Source organism: Haliotis cracherodii, unplaced genomic scaffold (genome assembly GCF_022045235.1).
Source record: "Haliotis cracherodii isolate W230 unplaced genomic scaffold, xgHalCrac1.p SCAF_7, whole genome shotgun sequence".
Taxonomy (NCBI): Eukaryota; Metazoa; Mollusca; class Gastropoda; order Lepetellida; family Haliotidae; genus Haliotis; species Haliotis cracherodii.
Window position 1 is genome coordinate 3,560,827 of NW_027266330.1, and position 19,451 is coordinate 3,580,277.

The window sequence follows — 19,451 nt, forward strand, 5'->3', positions numbered from 1 at the left end:
GATACATTGAGGTTGGTCACACGTGAAGATACATCAAGGTTGATCGCATGTAACGATTCAACGAGGTTGGTCACACGTGAAGATACATCGAGGTTGATCTCATGTAACGATTCAACGAGGTTGGTCACACGTGAAGATACATCGAGGTTGATCTCATGTAACGATTCAACGAGGTTGGTCACACGTGATTATACATTGAGGTTGGTCACACGTGAAGATACATCGAGGTTGATCGCATGTAACGATTCAACGAGGTTGGTCACACGTGAATATACATTGAGGTTGGTCACACGTGAAGATACATCAAGGTTGATCGCATGTAACGATTCAACGAGGTTGGTCACACGTGAAGATACATCGAGGTTGGTCACACGTGAAGATACATCGAGGTTGAACTCACGTGAAGATACATCGAGGTTGATCTCATGTAAGGATTCAACGAGGTTGGTCACACGTGAAGATACATCGAGGTTGTCACACGTGAAGATACATCGAGGATGGTCACACGTGAAGATACATCGAGGTTGGTCACACGTGAAGAGACATCAAGGTTGGTCACACGTGAAAAGACATCGAGGTTGGTCACACGTGAAGATACATCGAGGTTGATCTCATGTGAAGGGTACACACACACACACGCGCACGCACGCACGCACGCACGCACGCACACGCACACGCTCAAATTTTGAACGTGACGGTTTGCTCCGTTTCACCTCACTTATCAGTAAAAGTCAATGCCAGGATTTTTTAAAGGATGTTATTTTGTGTATTAATGCCAAAGGTACATCAACATTCCTTTACAATAACATTAAAAGCGACAAAATCTCTACCAAAAGCACATTCAAGTCAACGACAAGTCAATTTTCACGTGAAAAAGAACGGGACATAAGGTTCAAGTCAAAATAAGGAATTGAATCATATTGAATCAATTGATCCGTTGAATTTGGAAATATTTTTAATTTGAAGTTAACACGATATACGGCTTTTCCACTGGACGAGAGTTGGGTCACAGGATCGCAAAATTGAGGTTCATACGTGTATGAACGACACAATGTGACGTTCATACGTTTTTCACGAGACCGTGTTCTTGAATGACGTAAACACTGACGGACAAGTTCCACATTTCAGGGGCAACCCCTGGGAATTCCCAAGCACGAATACATACAAAAGCGTTCTTTTTGATCATTTAGACCCTTTGATCTTTAACTCAGCGTTTCAGTAAACACTGAGTAACGTCAGAGAGTTTGACGATCGTTCATGAATATCCTCGATATGACCCATCCTACTGAACAAAACGAAGAAATGCACATCAAAACTATCGTAGTATCGACTTGATCCGTGTCTAGACTGACAGTGACATTCGACAGCAATCTATGAATTAACATTGAGTGCCTTTTTGACCAATGATGACTAAAACATGTAACTTTAACAACTTTGGAAATCTCCTGTCACGTTTATCGTGTCGGCCATTTTGACGTCGAGCACTTGATGTAAATGAATTATGACGCACTGTCATTGTAACTAACTTACTGATGTAGTTCTTAAGTCATTTCTCATCTTATTAGGATATCATTTGAATAAGATTTTTCTGAAGAGCAAGTTGTGTATACATACGCTCATATCATCTCTCGTTTTTAAGAACTTATTTATTCGGCGATACAGCTGATTGTTGTATGGCTGTCAGTGTAAACATGAAGTCAAACGTACTAAATAAAATAGTGTATAGATCTAGGTCTACATCCTTTGAGGTAACAAATTGTGATGAACAATTATAACAATTGATTTTCACTTTGTGTATAGCAGGCTCCGTCGTTCATACAGTTTGGCCCTCACTCTATGACGGTTCATAATCGAATAAATTTATACAAAGTTAATTCTTAAATTTCCTTTGCATGTCTACCATAAAACATTGTACAAGATTCCGAAGGCCTTTGATGTTGTAACCTTGATCACACAGCTTCGGAACAAGAGTCGTTCGGCGGTGGTTGTTGGTAATAGCATGTTTGATTGTATTTCAAAAGCTGGCACGGGTACTAGGACTAGAAATCGAGTAATGAAGGGTAATTATTTGAATTGATCAGTCAGATCACAAGTGATGTGGTTGGAGCAGTCGGTGATGGAGTACGTAACCCAGTCGGTGGCTGTTGTCGTTTTTGTTGATGTCGCAAGGAGACATGATGGATCAGCAGATGGATTGTAGCTGAAACCGAGGCAAGGCTGGGTCTTGTAGCACTTGAAACCACAGTCAGTGGCTGATATGGCATACACTGACGTCAGAGTTGTGTACAGCTTCTTGTTCAGACTCTTGTTGTACTTGGCGGCTAAAATATAGAAATGTGCAAAATCTATAAGCAGTGGCTCACTGACAGAGCTGAACAGGAGCATCGAGATGTGTTAGGAGCATTCATTTACCACACACTGCAGTGTTATTGCGACACAGACCCTCAGATATAGCAGAAGACAAATACACATCTAGGTTGTGTGCAATAACTGTAGAAGTGCGCCTGTTAGTTTGTGAGCGAGTGAATGAGTAGGAATATTCATAGTATATGATATATTTGTGTTTATACTGATATGGAGGGTGGGAGGGCAGGTGGTCGAGTGAGGAACGTTATGATTGTGCTTGAATGTCATCAACAAATATTGCTATTTATGTAATCCAGCACCACTTGGGTTTTCTGCCGTGATGTAATCTATAGCCATGACATCAGTCAAGATCCAACAGTTACCCATTGTCCTTCCCGGGGTGTATAATGGATTATATAACATGGGAGGGTGTTTGGGAGGATGTGTGGTCGAGTAAGGCACGTATAATCATGCTGGCATAAACACATATTATGTATATTTATGTAATCCCCATGTATAGTATTATACACGATCCAATAGTTACCCCTTGTTCTTCTCGGAGTGCCCTCAACCTCGACCTCCTGGACAGTTAGGTAGCCTGTGATGTTTCTCCAGACCCTCACGAATCTCACAGGCTGCACGTGGGAACAGCTGAAGGTCACGGTTTCTCGAGGTAATTTATCTGCCGGCCATTGACCACACCAGGTCACATCGTCATCCGGGCACTTGATGTCAACTGACGACACACCAATGTACGCATCTCTGATTTCTGAAGCTGCGAAATTGAAACGATATATACTATGTACAACTCAACAGTTGGTTGATCAAATAAATACATTATCACTTCACATGCTCATTGTAAGCTGTTCAATCCCAAGACAAGATAAAGTTTCTGTTCATAAACATACTGGAAGTTCCTATGTATAATAAGTATCATATGCATTGACTCTTTTGAGCAGATGTTTTTTTTAACGCATGCAACGTAAATCGGTCGCCTGATGTAGAATTACAGCGTACATTATTCGGATTTTAGAAATAAATAGTTTTCTGAAACATTATGTCCCATTGTTAACACTGGACATGATCATTTCATATAGGGGTTGGTATTATATTAATTTGGATACATATATCGGCTCACCAAATTCAGTATGGTCGTCGCTGGTGATTGTGATGTTATGTACTGTGTAGAACCCTTGCAAGTCTCCCTGCCAGAAGGGGCCTGGCTGAAAACCACTTCTGGCTGGCCAGCTGATCTTGCTGCCATCATTGGCATAGTAGGAGTGGTAATAATAATCTTTGCCACCAGATTTCCATTTGTGAGTAGTACTGAGGCGCCTGGCTTTTTGTAACATGATATTTTCTGCCTTGACATGAAGCCGATCTGAAGGAATAATTGTTATTTTTTTATGAATCTCGACTGGAAAGACGAGTTGCAATGCAATGACAATACATCTAGCTTAGTCAGCCTTTCATGCGGAGATATTCAGACTGAACGTGATATCGGATTTCATTGAGGACATGTTTACTTCACAACTGGAACATTGTCCAAAAGGAAGGTAAGGACCATTATGACCATTGTGAATCGTCCTCATGTTGCACTGACTTATTATGAAAACTCTCATTGAAACGTTTCTCTGTAAATACATCTTTGCATGTGCATAAATAAAAATACTAGACGTGCATGGGGTAGTAGAGAAAATCAGTAGTATTTTGAGCATGGGACAAGAGTCCTTTTGGAGAATATCCCTATGAAGGACACATGACAACGCTGATGATAACAGAGAGTGTGACAGCTTGGTTTAACACTGTTCTTGACAATATTCCATAGCGTGCCAACTTAATGTTGTAGGTAGTCGCCACTATTCACGACCATGAGTCTGGTGCCCTTATGAAATTACTGACATCAAGGACTATTTTAAACTAAAAAAAATCTTTTTGAGGTTACCCGTGACGATCCGGGATAGAATAGGTCTTCAGCAACCCATTCTTGCCGTAAAAGGCGACTATGCTTGTCGTAAGAGGCGACTAACGGGATCGGGTGGTCAGGCTCGCTGACTTGGTTGAAGTATGCCATCGATCCAAAATGCGTGGATCGATGCTCATGATATCAGTCACTGGATTGTCTGGTCCAGACTCGATTATTTACAGACCGCCGTCATATAGCTGGAATATTGCTGATTGCGGCGTAAAGCAACAAACAAACCAACCAAATCTTTTTTGAGGTGAACACACTGACTTGTAACGAAGTTGTTTGTATGTTCATGTAATATCAAAATAAGTTATCCTCAAACTGACAGTGTAGTTTGTAAGCATATAATAAGTTATCCACTTGGGCATATTTCTTCCTTCCTTTCCTTCACTCACAAGCACACATATTTAATCGTTTCCTCCTGGGAGTCGTAATTGGCTTGGGTAAGATTTTGTACAACAGTCAGTTTAATTGTACGACACATATATATATATTACGTATACGTTATGGTCAACACTCCCAAACTGAATCATGAACCAAATATTCTACATACCTTGGACCCAGATACAACACACGATGAATATCATCTCTCGAGCAGACAGCAGCATCCTTCACTCGTCTCCTGGTGGGTTCTGAATGTTCCGACTCGGATCATTATCACAATCATCAGGGCAGGACGATTGGATCCTTTGACAACGACCGTTAAAACGTTGTCTCAATTGTCTTCCCTTACAAATATACTTCTCAAACATTCAATATGCTGGAATGGAAACGACGTATTATTTATATTTTACTTTGGATTATTAGTTACCTGAACATAGAATATTGAACACATCATTTATGTTTACATGGCGAATCAATACTTATTAACTGAAATCTGACTAATTGCACATCATCGCAGTGATGGGCTTCGACTGGACTACTCGATGGATTATTTACAAATCAACTTTGGGTTATTAGTTCCATCAACTTGAAGAATATTAAACACATCATTTATTTTTATGTGGCGGATCAATACTTATTAACTAAAGTCTGACTAATTACACACTGCATGAGTGATGAGCTGCGACTGTACTACATGATGGATTGTTTACAGTTTTATTTTGTACTAAGTACTAATTTAATAGCAAGCTTTAGAATAATAAAAATATTCACATTCACAAAACACTCAACACTGTATCAATTAAACGCAAGCATCACACGTTATAAGCAATTTCTATAGGAAATTAAAATGCCATGACTTTGAAAAGGTGTTTGATAGTGTATGGAGAACTGATTTATGGAATGAGTTCATTAAATATGAAATTACAGGTAAATGTTTCAGAATTATTCAATCTATGTACAACAGTATTGAATCATGTCTGAAGACCCTCTGATGGTATCATGTCTGTCATTCAAAGCCCATCATCCTTAGAAGAAGCAAAATATCACTGTATCATCAGCAAAGAGCAAAGCCTATCACTTCCCGTAGATACATGTGGTCATTGGTGAGTCCAATCCCCCCACAGTTACTTATTCATTTCAAGGTGTAATACGCCCCTACTATTCTCACGATATGAATGACCGTGAGCAATAGTTCACTTTCAATAATTGTGCTGGGATTGTACTTAACGATGACCTCGTGTATCTACGAGAAGTATTTCCCTTTGCTCTATGCTGATGATACAGTGATAGTTTGCTTCTTCTAAGGCTGATGGGCTTTGAATGACAGACATGATACAATCAGAGGGTCATACTGCAATTGAAGTGTTCAAAGCGTTCAGGCAATGGTATGTATAATCATTAAAACCCGTGAAGATTCCGGGGTAGAGTAGGTCTTCAGCAACCCATGCTTGCCGTAAAAGGTGACTATGCTTGTCGTAAAAGACGACTAAAGGGATCGGGTGGTCAGGCTCGCTGACTTGGGTGATGCATGTCATCGATCCCAATTGCGTGGATCGATGCTCACGACATTAATCACTGGATTGTCTGGTCCAGACTTCATTTTTTACAGACCGCTGTCATATAGCTGAAATATTGCTGAGTGCGGCGTAAAACAACAAACCAACCAACCAAATCATTGAAAATGGATGAGTCATCATAACATCCATGTATGTCCCGTTTAGCAACTGTTGATATGTTTGTGGACTGGATAGCTTTAATATTGTAAACTCGTCGTACTTTCTTTGTTGGAACAATGTTTTCTCCAGCATTATGTTTAATGGCCAGAGTTCTCATGGGCAACCTCGTTTCTTTCCACTATGTCTTGTGTGATGTCACTTCTATGTTCGGAGTACTATCTCTCTGCTTTGAAGAGGGCACATGTTTCGGGTACCATGTTTGATTTACGACGACCTTTCTTTTTACATGTAAAATAACAACGATACTATACTGAGTGGCAATGAAAACGCAGTCAGCATTTTTTATCATAGAATAGTAACAGAGGAGAAAACAAAGTGATTAATTATTGAAAAATGTTACTTAGCGTGATAATTGTCTTCTATTGTCGTGTGCACACCATCCTGAACAAAACACATCTTTAGCTTGCAGTCCGAAATGCACGTGCACGAAATTAATTTTGAATTGCATGCAAACAGTACACATTGCTCCCCTATAAAATCACATCATGATTTGAAACTGGTGTCCATATGCACCATGCCACGGTTAACCCAAGATCAGCGACACCAGGCCATTGGAATGCTGCGAGCTGGCACTCCACAGACTGACGTTGCACAACACTATAATGTCCATCCATCAACTGTCAGTCGTCTCAGAAGGCGCTACCAAGTCACAGGCAGGGTGGAGGATCGGCCACGCCCAGGCGTTCAACGGGTGACAACAGGATGTCAGGATCGCTATATTGTCATGCAACACCGCCGACGTCGATTTCAGACAGCTGTACAGACTGTTAACAACACTATCGGAAGCATAGGAAGATCCATCAGCAGTCGAACTGTGCGTCGACGTCTTGCTGCAGCAGGGATACGGTCACGTCGACCGTACCAAGGTCAGATCTTAACGCATAATCACAGACTTCAACGACAGCGATGGCCTGCAGCAGGTGGTTTTCTGGGCAACGTCGGTTGGTGGAATGTTGTTTTCTCTGATGAGTCTCGCTTTAACGTCTCTTTCCCAGATGGACGGCTCCGTGTGTGCCGACGTCAAGGTGACGTCAAGATAGCTTTGGTGGTGGAGGAGTAATGGTTTGGGGAGCCATAAATACTGTGTTAAAATCACAGCTTGTTATTGTGCAAGGTAACTTGACGAAACGACGTTACGTGGATACTGTTCTACAGCCAGTTCTTCTTCCTCTCTTAAGACAGCATGGTGGAAACCGGCCAGTGTTTCAGCATGACAATGGTCGGCCTCATACTGCCATCCTGACACGGAATTTTCTTCAGAGAAACAATGTGGAGGTCATGCAGTGGCCCTCAAGGTCACCAGACATGAACCCAATTGAGCACCTGTGAGACGAACTTGGTAGGCGTGTGAGACGACAGCAGATTCCGCCCCGCAATGTTGCTGAGCTCACTCAGGCATTGCAGTATCACTGGAACGTAATCCCGGCTCATTTCATCCGTCGTTTATGTGATTCCATGCCAAGGCGTTTGCAAGCTTGTGTTCGTGCTCAAGGTGGACACACCAGATACTGAGGGTCTGTTCAATCTCTCTCCTGTAAATGGGGTTGGAACTGATGATATTGGACACTGCTCTATGCAGAATTTCTCTATCGTGATCAGTCTTTGCTAATATACTTAATGCAAGCTTTGAATTTTTCTTATGTTAATAAAATTCACGTTTGAAAATTGGATTGCGTTTTCATTGCCTCTCAGTATACATTTAAAACTGTGGCATGGATAAGGTACAGTTTCTGTCCGACAGCGTGTGAGACGCACAACAGCGGTCAGTTGTGTGCAGCTGTTTGTGTCTGATAGTGTGTGAGACGCACAACAGTGGTCAGTAGTGTGAAACTGATTATGTGTGATAGTGTGTGAGACGCAAACAGCGGTCAGTAGGGTAAAACTGATTATGTGTGATAGTGTGCGAGACGCACAACAGTAGTCAGTAGTGTGAAACTGATTATGTGTGATAGTGTGTGAGACGCAAACAGCGGTCAGTAGTGTGAAACTGATTATGTGTGATAGTGTGTAAGACGCAAACAACGATCAGTAGTGTGAAACTGATTAAGTGTGATAGTGTGTGAGACGCAAACAACGATCAGTAGTGTGAAACTGATTACGTGTGATAGTGTGCGAGACGCACAACAGTAGTCAGTAGTGTGAAACTGATTATGTGTGATAGTGTGTGAGACGCAAACAGCGGTCAGTAGTGTGAAACTGATTATGTGTGATAGTGTGCGAGACGCACAACAGTAGTCAGTAGTGTGAAACTGATTAAGTGTGATAGTGTGTGAGACGCAAACAACGGTCAGTAGTGTGAAACTGATTGTGTGTGATAGTGTGCGAGACGCACAACAGTAGTCAGTAGTGTGAAACTGATTATGTGTGATAGTGTGTGAGACGCAAACAACGATCAGTAGTGTGAAACTGATTAAGTGTGATAGTGTGTGAGACGCAAACAACGGTCAGTAGTGTGAAACTGATTATGTGTGATAGTGTGCGAGACGCACAACAGTAGTCAGTAGTGTGAAACTGATTATGTGTGATAGTGTGTGAGACGCAAACAACGGTCAGTAGTGTGAAACTGATTATGTGTGATAGTGTGTGAGACGCAAACAGCGGTCAGTAGTGTGAAACTGATTATGTGTGATAGTGTGTGAGACGCAAACAACGATCAGTAGTGTGAAACTGATTATGTGTGATAGTGTGTGAGACGCAAACAACGGTCAGTAGTGTGAAACTGATTAAGTGTGATAGTGTGTGAGACGCAAACAGCTGTCAGTAGTGTGAAACTGATTATGTGTGATAGTGTGTGAGACGCACAACAGCGGTCAGTAGTGTGAAACTGATTATGTGTGATAGTGTGCGAGACGCACAACAGTAGTCAGTAGTGTGAAACTGATTATGTGTGATAGTGTGTGAGACGCAAACAACGGTCAGTAGTGTGAAACTGATTACGTGTGATAGTGTGTGAGACGCAAACAACGATCAGTAGTGTGAAACTGATTATGTGTGATAGTGTGTGAGACGCAAACAACGGTCAGTAGTGTGAAACTGATTATGTGTGATAGTGTGTGAGACGCAAACAACGGTCAGTAGTGTGAAACTGATTACGTGTGATAGTGTGTGAGACGCAAACAACGATCAGTAGTGTGAAACTGATTATGTGTGATAGTGTGTGAGACGCAAACAACGGTCAGTAGTGTGAAACTGATTATGTGTGATAGTGTGTGAGACGCAAACAACGGTCAGTAGTGTGAAACTGATTATGTGTGATAGTGTGTGAGACGCAAACAACGATCAGTAGTGTGAAACTGATTATGTGTGATAGTGTGTGAGACGCAAACAACGATCAGTAGTGTGAAACTGATTATGTGTGATAGTGTGTGAGACGCAAACAACGGTCAGTAGTGTGAAACTGATTACGTGTGATAGTGTGTGAGACGCAAACAACGATCAGTAGTGTGAAACTGATTATGTGTGATAGTGTGTGAGACGCAAACAACGGTCAGTAGTGTGAAACTGATTACGTGTGATAGTGTGTGAGACGCAAACAACGGTCAGTAGTGTGAAACTGATTACGTGTGATAGTGTGTGAGACGCAAACAACGGTCAGTAGTGTGAAACTGATTATGTGTGATAGTGTGTGAGACGCAAACAACGATCAGTAGTGTGAAACTGATTACGTGTGATAGTGTGTGAGACAGTGTTTGGAGAGGAAGTATCTGACACAGCAAGGATCACTGTGTATGTGCTGACTGTGCATGTTGTGTGATAACACATTGTAAACTATTGAGTGTCATGTGAGAAAGTGCACAATAAAGGTAATGTCATTTTCCATATGTCATGGCCTACAAATTATTGATATAGCCCAGGCTACCATTGGAAAACAGGACCCCCAATATTTACTGTGTAGGCAAACAATTTCAATATTTCACTTGCATGTAATGTGGCAGTACTAAGAAAAGAATACCCTTGCGTCAACGTATTGTACGTGAGGAGAAACCCAAAGTGCTCTAGCAGGCGTACCTGTATTTCAAGCATATAGAGATTCACGCTCTTGTCATTCATTCGGACAGTAGAGTGACACATGTAGTCGTCAGTCGTCAGTGCTAGTATGTTCATACCATCATTGTCACAGTGTGCATGTTGGAGATTTGTCTGGACAAGCACAGAACAAGGCAGATAACTCGTAATCTACTGCAGCACATGCACCCACCAATCTGTCATCATGAACTTACATTTTAGCTTATCAGACGTACTGCCGTCACGACGATAACACTTCTCCGTGTGGACCCGGACCCCAGCACATCCACAGTTTGCCCATTAGTTGTAGCTCATCCTGCTAAAGCTGGGCTAAAGCTGACGGCAGCGTCCTGAAAAGAGATTGAGAGATCATCATCATTAAAAAGTCATTAAAGGTATATATATATATATATATATATATATATATATATATATATATATATATATATATATATATATATATATGAATATATATGAATATATATGTGTGAGAGAGAGAGAGAGACAGATAGATAGATAGATAGATAGATAGATAGATAGATAGATAGATAGATAGATAGATGAAAAGAAACGCAATATGAATATTTTTGCCCATAAAAGCAAAATTAGAGGACCAAGGGGTGCAACATGAAGAGGTTTAATGTGTTATAGTGTCAGTGACAAATATCACAACAATGTCACGCAAACCGCGTACGATTCGAAAACAAACCCGCACCCAGTGCACTAACAAAAGGGCCATGGAGCTGCATGTACTGCACGTGCAGCAGTACTATAAACGGCATTAAAGTGCAGGGTTTTTGATTGCCTGGAATCTGCATCAGTCTGCATCAATCAACCAGTGACAGTTCAACAACATGTCAAGATTAACAGTACAAAGTCATAGGCAGCTTGCAGGCAGGGGAATCCCGATCAGCTGTAGCCAGAGTTTTCAATGTAGCGCCCAGCCCCATCACACGGTTATGGAATCGGTTCCAACGGCGTGGGTCAACATGTGATCGGCCAAGGTCGGGACGACCAAGAGTAACCACCCTCGCCCAAGATTGCTTCATCCGACTGCGCCACCTACGTGAAAGGACGACCCCAGCCACCACAACCGCATCCCAAATACCCGGACTGCGCAGAATCTCCGACCAGACCGTACGAAACCGTTTAAGAGCAGCAGGTCTACGAGTAAGACGTCCTGTTCGACGCGTGATATTGAGTCGACAACATTGTCAACAAAGACTGCATTGGTGTTGTCAACACAGGATATGGCCTCAACTGCAATGGAGTGATGTCTGGGTCCTTTGTCGAGGGGATGGAAGAGCACGGGTCTACAGACGTCGCGGAGAACGTTTCGCCTGAAACTGCGTACAGGATGTGGACAGATGTGTGTGTGTGTGTGGGTGGGGGGGGGGGGGGGGGGGGGGGGGGGGTAGCGTTATGATGTGGGCGTCTATCTCTCATCATGACAGGACAGGTTTGGTCCACATCCAGGGGAATCTTACGGCTCAACGATACATCGACGAAATTCTCCTACCTCACGTCCTACAGCAAGCATCACTAGAGCCTGTCTACACAACGCTGATGTGCTGCCCTGGCCCTCCAGATCCCCGGATTTGAACCCGATAGAGCACCTGTGGGATGAATTGGATAGACGGCTACGCCGACGTCAACCACAACCCCAGACATTGCAGCAGTTGGCTTTTGAGTTGAAGGCTACCATTCCTCAGGATGTGATTCGCATACTCGTCTCTGCCTTTGGCAGGATATGTCAAGTCGATATCGATTCCAGCGGGGGAAAAACGCATTATTGATGGTGGCTGACCTTCACCTTGGACATTTCCTATGTACCGATAACTGATGACTACAATTACCAAATGTTCTGTCCAAAAGATATGAACCTTTTAATAATCAGCTCAGTCAATATGCACTAATGGAACAATTGCAGTTCACCCAGTCAGCGACATACGTTTCTATATTTTTGGACCTTCCAAAAACGAAATGTTTGTATTTTCTCTTTTTCTTTTTATACGCAGTCTGAGTGAATGTAGACTTTATTTTGATCAATAGTTTATGATATAACATTTCGCCTCACATTAGATGAGCATCGTGTAGACAAAGGCAAAAATATGCTGAGTATCAACTATCTATATTACCTGTCAGGTACCTCACTTTTGCACACGTATGACGCATCACGATATATCTTTATCATAAAGAACCTCACTATAACATGTCTGGGTGCATCAATACAACGCTTTATCACACGCTGGGTACCTCCGTACTTTCTATACTATCTGTCCGGTGGATATGTTGGTGTCAGACAGATAACTGCACAAAGGTAGCTGGAGGAGACAACTGTCATCACTTCGTCTGGACCAAGCCCTGAGGAGGATCAGGTTGCAGCTGCTCATCATGAACATTCTAACCCTCGCAGCAAGTCTTGCAGTGATCACAGTGGCCTACGGTGTCGTTACCTTCAATGCCTACACCGACGACGAGAAGGATGCTCACGATATTTTTCGAATTTTGATGAGACCTCGAACACCTGAGAGGTATATGCCGAAGTCGTATTTCCATAAACACGTGAGTTCGTTATATCATGCATATGGTCATTGTACAATTTTTTCATGCACATATGAAGTATTGAACAGTTTCTTATACATAAGACAATTATGTTTGTTGCAAGACTACTTTCTTGGAAATAAAAATAATGTAATAAAATGCTTCATACCGCTTCATTTTGGGGGCAAAGCGATATTGCCCCATCTATTGTTCATGATATCACAAATTGATAACATTTCGCCATCAAAGCAATCATTTGACTTCAGTGAAGTATCTCTGTAGGGTTGACATTGCATACGTTTGTCTTCAGTTTCTTTCATAGTATAGCAATGAGTACTATATAGAAACTTAGATAATCCTAAAACTCAGTCAATAGTAATTCCTAAAGGTATCAGCCTTGAATGACCGCCTCGTAATTCTTGGGATTTTGTCTGATATATTTTACAGCTGCAAAAGCTAAGAGCCTGAAATGTGTTTTTTCAATAAGAAAGACGACTTGAAACAATGCAATTTTTGTAGCAGACAAGTTAGAATTTTTTTATAGTTTAATGTAGAATTTTCTAGGACAATATGTTTTCGATAATGCTGGAGATAACATACATGCACATAGGGGAGTGATCTGTCGCCGATAACAACTGTTATCGCTATAGATACACACACATCTGTGACATCATACTTTTAAAAATACACTCTCGTACTCTCTTTATTGAGTAATTGATTCAGATGATGCCATATTTTGTTTCAGTGCAGCTAAATGTGACACAGTCTGATTTCCTGAGGACTTTTATGAATTGAACTTCTGGATTTAATATTCGACCCAGTGATATTTGAGACAAGGCCTCTAACAACATGTAAACAAGCTCTATGAATATATCTACAATAATTACACATGCACGGATTAGCTTTAGGAAATGTCTCACAGACATAGCTGCAGTATTGTATGAGTGAATATGGTTTTACGCCGCTTTTAGCAATATTCCAGCAATATGACAGCGGGGGTTACCAGAAATGGGCTTCACACATTGTACCCATGTCGGGAATCGAACCCTGGTCTTCGGCGTGACGAGCGAACGCTTTAACCACTGGGCTACCCGACCGACCAAGTATTGTATGGGTAGTATGGACTCACAAAGTATTCGTGGATCGGCGTCTAGTTTGTTTGTTTGTTTGTTTGTTTGTTGTTTAACGCCGCACTCAGCAATATTCCAGCTATATGACGGCGGTTTTTAAATAATCGAGTCTGGACCAGACAATCCAGTGGTTGATATCATGAGCATCGATCTATACAGTTGGGATACGATGACGTGGATGACGTGCGTCAACCAAGTCAGCGGCTGGCGTGTTGAGATCCATTATGCATGGTAATGAGAAACGCGGACACGGAGTTCGTGTGTCATCAGACGTGAATAGAGTTATTAGTTAACAGATTGTGGAATTTAGAATAGTTGATATAGTATGAATATGTTTCACACAGGGAATAAAACCAGCTACGAGACTGTCAACCTTCACTGTCAGGAACTGTGGGAACCCTGCCACTGAATCCAGCAAACTTGTCAGTCTTCAAGTGACCCCTGACCCCATTCAACTTCCTGGTGAAATAGGTGTGGCTTTCGCCCTGGATTTCTACAGGGCAGTTCAGACTCCTCTGAAGGTCTGGGTTACAAATATCTGTAACACAATCTGTCACACTGGCTTTAACACGATCTGTAACAATCTGTAACACAATCTGTCACACTGGCTTTAACAAGATCTGTACCAATCTGTAACACAATTTGTCACACTGGCTTTAACACGATCTGTAACAATCTGTAATACAATCTGTCACACTGGCTTTAACACGATCTGTCACACTGGCTTTAACACGATCTGTAACAATCTGTAATACAATCTGTCACACTGGCTTTAACACGATCTGTAACAATCTGTAATAAAATCTGTAACACTGGCTTTAACACAATCTGTCACACTGGCTTTAACACAATAATAACACAATCTGTAACACAATCTGTAACACAATCTGTAATACAATCTGTCACTCTGGCTTTAACACGATTTGTAACAATCTGTAATATAATCTGTCACACTGGCTTTAACACCATCTGTAACAATCTGTAATACAATCTGTCACACTGGCTTTTCACACAATCTGTAACAAACTGTCACACTGGCTTAAACACATTATGTAACACAATCTGTCATACTGGTTTCAACACAATATGTAACAATCTGTCACACTGGCTTTTCACACAATCTCTAACCACCTGTCACACAGGCTTTAACACAATATGTTACCCAATCTGTCACACTGGCTTCAACACAATATGTAACACAATCTGCCACACTGGCTTAAACATAATCTGTAACACAATCTGTCACACTGGCTTTAACATAATCTGTAACAATCTGTAACAAATCTGTCACACTCGCTTTAACACGATCTGTAACGCGATCTGTAACACGATGTGTAACACGATCTGTAACACAACATGTAACACAGTCTGTCACACTGGCTTTAACACGGTATGTAACACATCATGTCACACTCGCTTTAACACAATCTGTCACATGATCTGTAACACAATCTGTCACACTGGCTTTAACACAGTATGTAACACTGGCTTTAACACAGTATGTAACACATTCTGTCACACTGGCTTAAACACAATATGTAACAGACTGTCACACTGGCTTTAACACAATATGTTACACAATCTGTCACACTGGCTTAAACACATTATGTAACACAATATGTCACACTGGTTTTAACACAATATGTAACACAATCTGTCACACTGGCTTTTCACACAATCTCTAACAACCTGTCACACAGGCTTTAACAGAATATGTTACACAATCTGTCACACTGGCTTCAACACAATATGTAACACAATCTGTCACACTGGCTTTAACATAATCTGTAACAATCTGTAACAAATATGTCACACTCGCTTTAACACGATCTGTAACGCGATCTGTAACACGATGTGTAACACAATCTGTCACACTGGCTTTAACACAATATGTAACACAATCTGTCACACTGGCTTTTCACACAATCTGTAACACAATCTGACACACTGGCTTTTCACACAATCTGTAAGAACCTGTCACACTGGCTTTAACACAATATGTTACAAATCTGTCACACTGGCTTAAACACAATATGTAACACAACCTGTCACACAGGTTTTAACACAATATGTAACACAATCTGTCACACTGGCTTTTCACACAATCTGTAACAACCTGTCACACAGGCTTAAACACAATATGTAATAATTTGTCACACTGGCTTAAACACAATATGTAACACAATCTGTCCAAATGGCTTTTTCACTATCTGTAACACAATCTGTCACACAGGCTTTAACACGATCTGTCACACAATCTGTCACACTGGCTTTCACACAATATGTAACACAATCTGTCTCTGGATTTAACACAACATGTAACAATCTGTAACACAATATGTCACACTGGCTTTTACACGATCTGTAACACAATATGTAACGCAATCTGTCACACAGGCTTAAACACAATCTGTCACATAATGTTTCACACTGGCTTTAACACGATTTGTAACACAATCTCTCACACAATCTGTCACATGATCTGTAACACTGGTTTTAACACAATATGTAACACATTATGTCACACTGGCTTTAACACGTTCAGTAAAAATCTGTCACACTAGCTTTAACACGATCTGTAACAATCTGTATCATAATCTATCACACTGGCATTGACACAAAATGTAACACAATCTGTCACATAAACTGTAACACAGGTTTTAACACAATATGTAACACAATATGTCACACTGGCTTTACCACGATCTGTAACACAATCTAAAGCACGATTGATTGATACTGTGAAAATAAACATAGCGTTTCAATCATTCAACATGCTTTTCATTTAATATTATTTTGAAATACATTCCTAGGTTGCAAGAATAATGCCAAAACAAACAAGGACATGTTAACCAAGATGTCTGTGCAGTTTTGATGAATATGGTCATAAGGACTGTAAATATGTGTCAATGACTGTGGGCATGTGTCAGTGCATGTAGGCACATCCGGATTGGTGTCCGGTGTAATCAATGTGTACCTTTATTTCTGCCTCGTATCAAAATCAGCTTCCCCTTCAACTTGCAGACCTCGGTGCAGATCAAGAAGAGGGTGTTGTCCAACTGGATCACCGTCCCCTGCATCGACCAGTTCGGCACCTGTGACTATGCTGACTTCTGTGAAATCCTCGATATGATACCGGAGTGCCCTCAGCCATTCATCGACAACAACGTGCCATGCCAGTGTCCCTTCCAACAGGTGAGTGTGACAACAACGTGCCCTGCCAGCGTCCCTTCCAACAGGTGAGTGTAACAACAACGTGCCCTGCCACTTCCCCTTCCAACAGGTGAGTGTAACAACAACGTGCCCTGCCAGCGTCCCTTCCAACAGGTGAGTGTGACAACAACGTGCCCTGCCAGCGTCCCTTCCAACAGGTTGGTGTGACAACGTGTTCGGAAGCGGCATCGTTATGGTATGGGTCGGGATTACAGCAAGACAGAAGACCCGTTTGATAGTGGTAGAGGGAAATCTCATTGGACAGCGATACCGCGACTTGATCATCGGCCCTGTTGTTCTACCGTTTTTGCGTCGTCATGGCCCAGGCATTACCTTTCAACATGACAACGCCTGGCCTCATACTGCTCGACTTGTTCAGGATGCTCTTCAACAAAACAACGCGAATGTCACCCCTGGCCGGCTCGCTCCCCTGATCTCTCACCAATCGAGCACATATGGGATGACCACGTGTTCAACAGACACTCCAGGAACTTCGAAACATGCTCTAGCAGATATAGGCAGATATCCCACGTGACTTTGTGCGACGCCTGGTCCATTCCATGAAACGAAGATGTGTTGCTTGCATCGCAACCAGAGGTGGACACACACGGTGTAGATGTGTAAATTGACATTATGGCATGTTCATGTTTCTTATGAAATCGCGCATTTTCTGAAGTCAGTATGGCAAATTAAACCAATTGAACACTTACAGGAGTCTTTGATCTGTTGCAAACCGAAATTGTTTCAGATTTGGAAAAAAACAAACAACTTTGCTTTAAATCTTATTCAATGTCACAGGAACTTTTGTTGTTCAGTATATATTCATTATGAGGAGCAGATCTGGAACTCAAACAATGTCGCTTCTAAACAACTATAGTTGGTGGAAATAACCTAGCCCACTGGTCCACCATTGGGTCATCCATGAATCATATATTATTTCTACTGACATCCTTATTGGTCTCCAACCGAATGGTCTTATTCGTTTCTGGGTGGGGTTGTGAATAGCTGTGACGGTGCTAACAGATACCATTTTGGATCTTTACAATTCTAGAATATATTAAGGGTATTAAAATAGGTATTCAAAGTAGGAGCCCGTTGCATTTGACAGTTCAATATTTAAGACAAGAGGTGAGCAATCAATTTTCAAAACCGTTTTTTTCTGTTTCCAGGGTAACTACACACTCCCCAAGACTCAGTTTGAGGTGGACATCTCCATCTTGCCAGCTGGCGACTACTTTGGTCAACTGAACATGACGATGAACAACGCCCCAGTGGCCTGCTACCAGGTCTACCTCACATTTGCCTGACATTGTATAACTGCTGTATCACATAAAGTTACAGAGACTATAAAGTGCTCCATACGAAATGCGGTTGTGTGATCATTGCGATAGACGCCATACGTATTTATGTCAGTCGAAGAGACGTATCGCACAAACACATGTTTACGCGTCCTTTATACACGTACTCTACCCTGAACACAACATACTTCACAAAGTTTCTGGTAATAATCACTGATTTGTTTGTTTGTTGTTCAACCTTTTATGTGTGCGTGGTATTCGTCGGAGGGTTCGCCCCAATTATGTTTCTAGGTTTGTCAGCACCATACCTGTGCTCGTGGGTTTCACCGAAGTGGTAAACGTCTGAGACTTACATCACTTCGGGCTTTCCTTCCAGATTAGGCCGCCTCCGTGGTCTAATGGTAGAGCGTCCGCCTGGAGAGCGGAAGGTCCGGGGTTCGATCTCCGGCCGCGTCATACCAAAAGACGTTAAAAGATGGTACTTGTTGTTACCTTGTCTGGCGCTCGGCATTAAGGGGCTAAAACAAGGACTGGTCGGCTCGGAGTCAGTATACTGTGTCTGAGTGGGGTATTCATGTTAAACTGCGGCATGGTATCTCAGTGTGCTAGCACTATAAATCGGCATCAGTCCGGACTAGTACAAGCAGCAGCCACACACACACGTGCATGCACGTCGCTATATAAGTGCAATAATCTTGGACGCGACGTTAAACCCCATTTCACCTCACCTTCCACATTAAGCTGACACGCCGCGATATAACTGGAATACTGTTAAAAGTGGCGTTAAACCCAACTCACTCACTCACTCATTCCTATACGAGAGCTT

General features: G+C 41.9%; 2 protein-coding genes across 2 annotated transcripts; one reads left to right on the forward strand and one right to left on the reverse strand.

Annotated features, from left to right (window-relative positions):
* Window positions 1-2,064: 2,064 nt before the first annotated feature.
* Window positions 2,065-4,923, reverse strand: LOC139448248 (uncharacterized). Its single transcript, XM_071229773.1, has 4 exons — window positions 4,869-4,923; window positions 3,485-3,727; window positions 2,891-3,121; window positions 2,065-2,321 (listed from the first exon to the last, which is right to left on the reverse strand). The coding sequence occupies exons 1-4, from the start codon at window positions 4,921-4,923 to the stop codon at window positions 2,065-2,067; spliced, it is 786 nt and encodes a 261-aa protein (XP_071085874.1).
* A 7,834-nt stretch (window positions 4,924-12,757) lies between these two features.
* On the forward strand, window positions 12,758-18,693 carry LOC139448250 (ganglioside GM2 activator-like). The gene is made up of 4 exons (XM_071229776.1): window positions 12,758-13,005; window positions 14,459-14,635; window positions 17,139-17,309; window positions 18,497-18,693. Exons 1-4 carry the CDS (start codon window positions 12,835-12,837, stop codon window positions 18,632-18,634), a joined length of 657 nt encoding a protein of 218 aa, XP_071085877.1. The 5' UTR covers window positions 12,758-12,834; the 3' UTR covers window positions 18,635-18,693.
* The last annotated feature ends 758 nt before the right edge of the window (window positions 18,694-19,451 follow it).

Excerpts from the sequence above, each read along its gene's own strand:
- LOC139448248 (XM_071229773.1), bottom strand. The coding sequence starts at position 4,923 with ATGCTGCTGTCTGCTCGAGAGATGATATTCATCGTGTGTTGTATCTGG. Across the intron at positions 3,728-4,868 it reads GTGTTGTATCTGGGTCCAAG|ATCGGCTTCATGTCAAGGCA; the intron begins GTATGTAGAATA and ends TTATTCCTTCAG. Across the intron at positions 2,322-2,890 it reads CACTCCGAGAAGAACAAGGG|CCGCCAAGTACAACAAGAGT; the intron begins GTAACTATTGGA and ends TCTATATTTTAG.
- LOC139448250 (XM_071229776.1), top strand. The coding sequence starts at position 12,835 with ATGAACATTCTAACCCTCGCAGCAAGTCTTGCAGTGATCACAGTGGCC. Across the intron at positions 14,636-17,138 it reads CAGTTCAGACTCCTCTGAAG|ACCTCGGTGCAGATCAAGAA; the intron begins GTCTGGGTTACA and ends TTCAACTTGCAG. Across the intron at positions 17,310-18,496 it reads GCCAGTGTCCCTTCCAACAG|GGTAACTACACACTCCCCAA; the intron begins GTGAGTGTGACA and ends TTCTGTTTCCAG.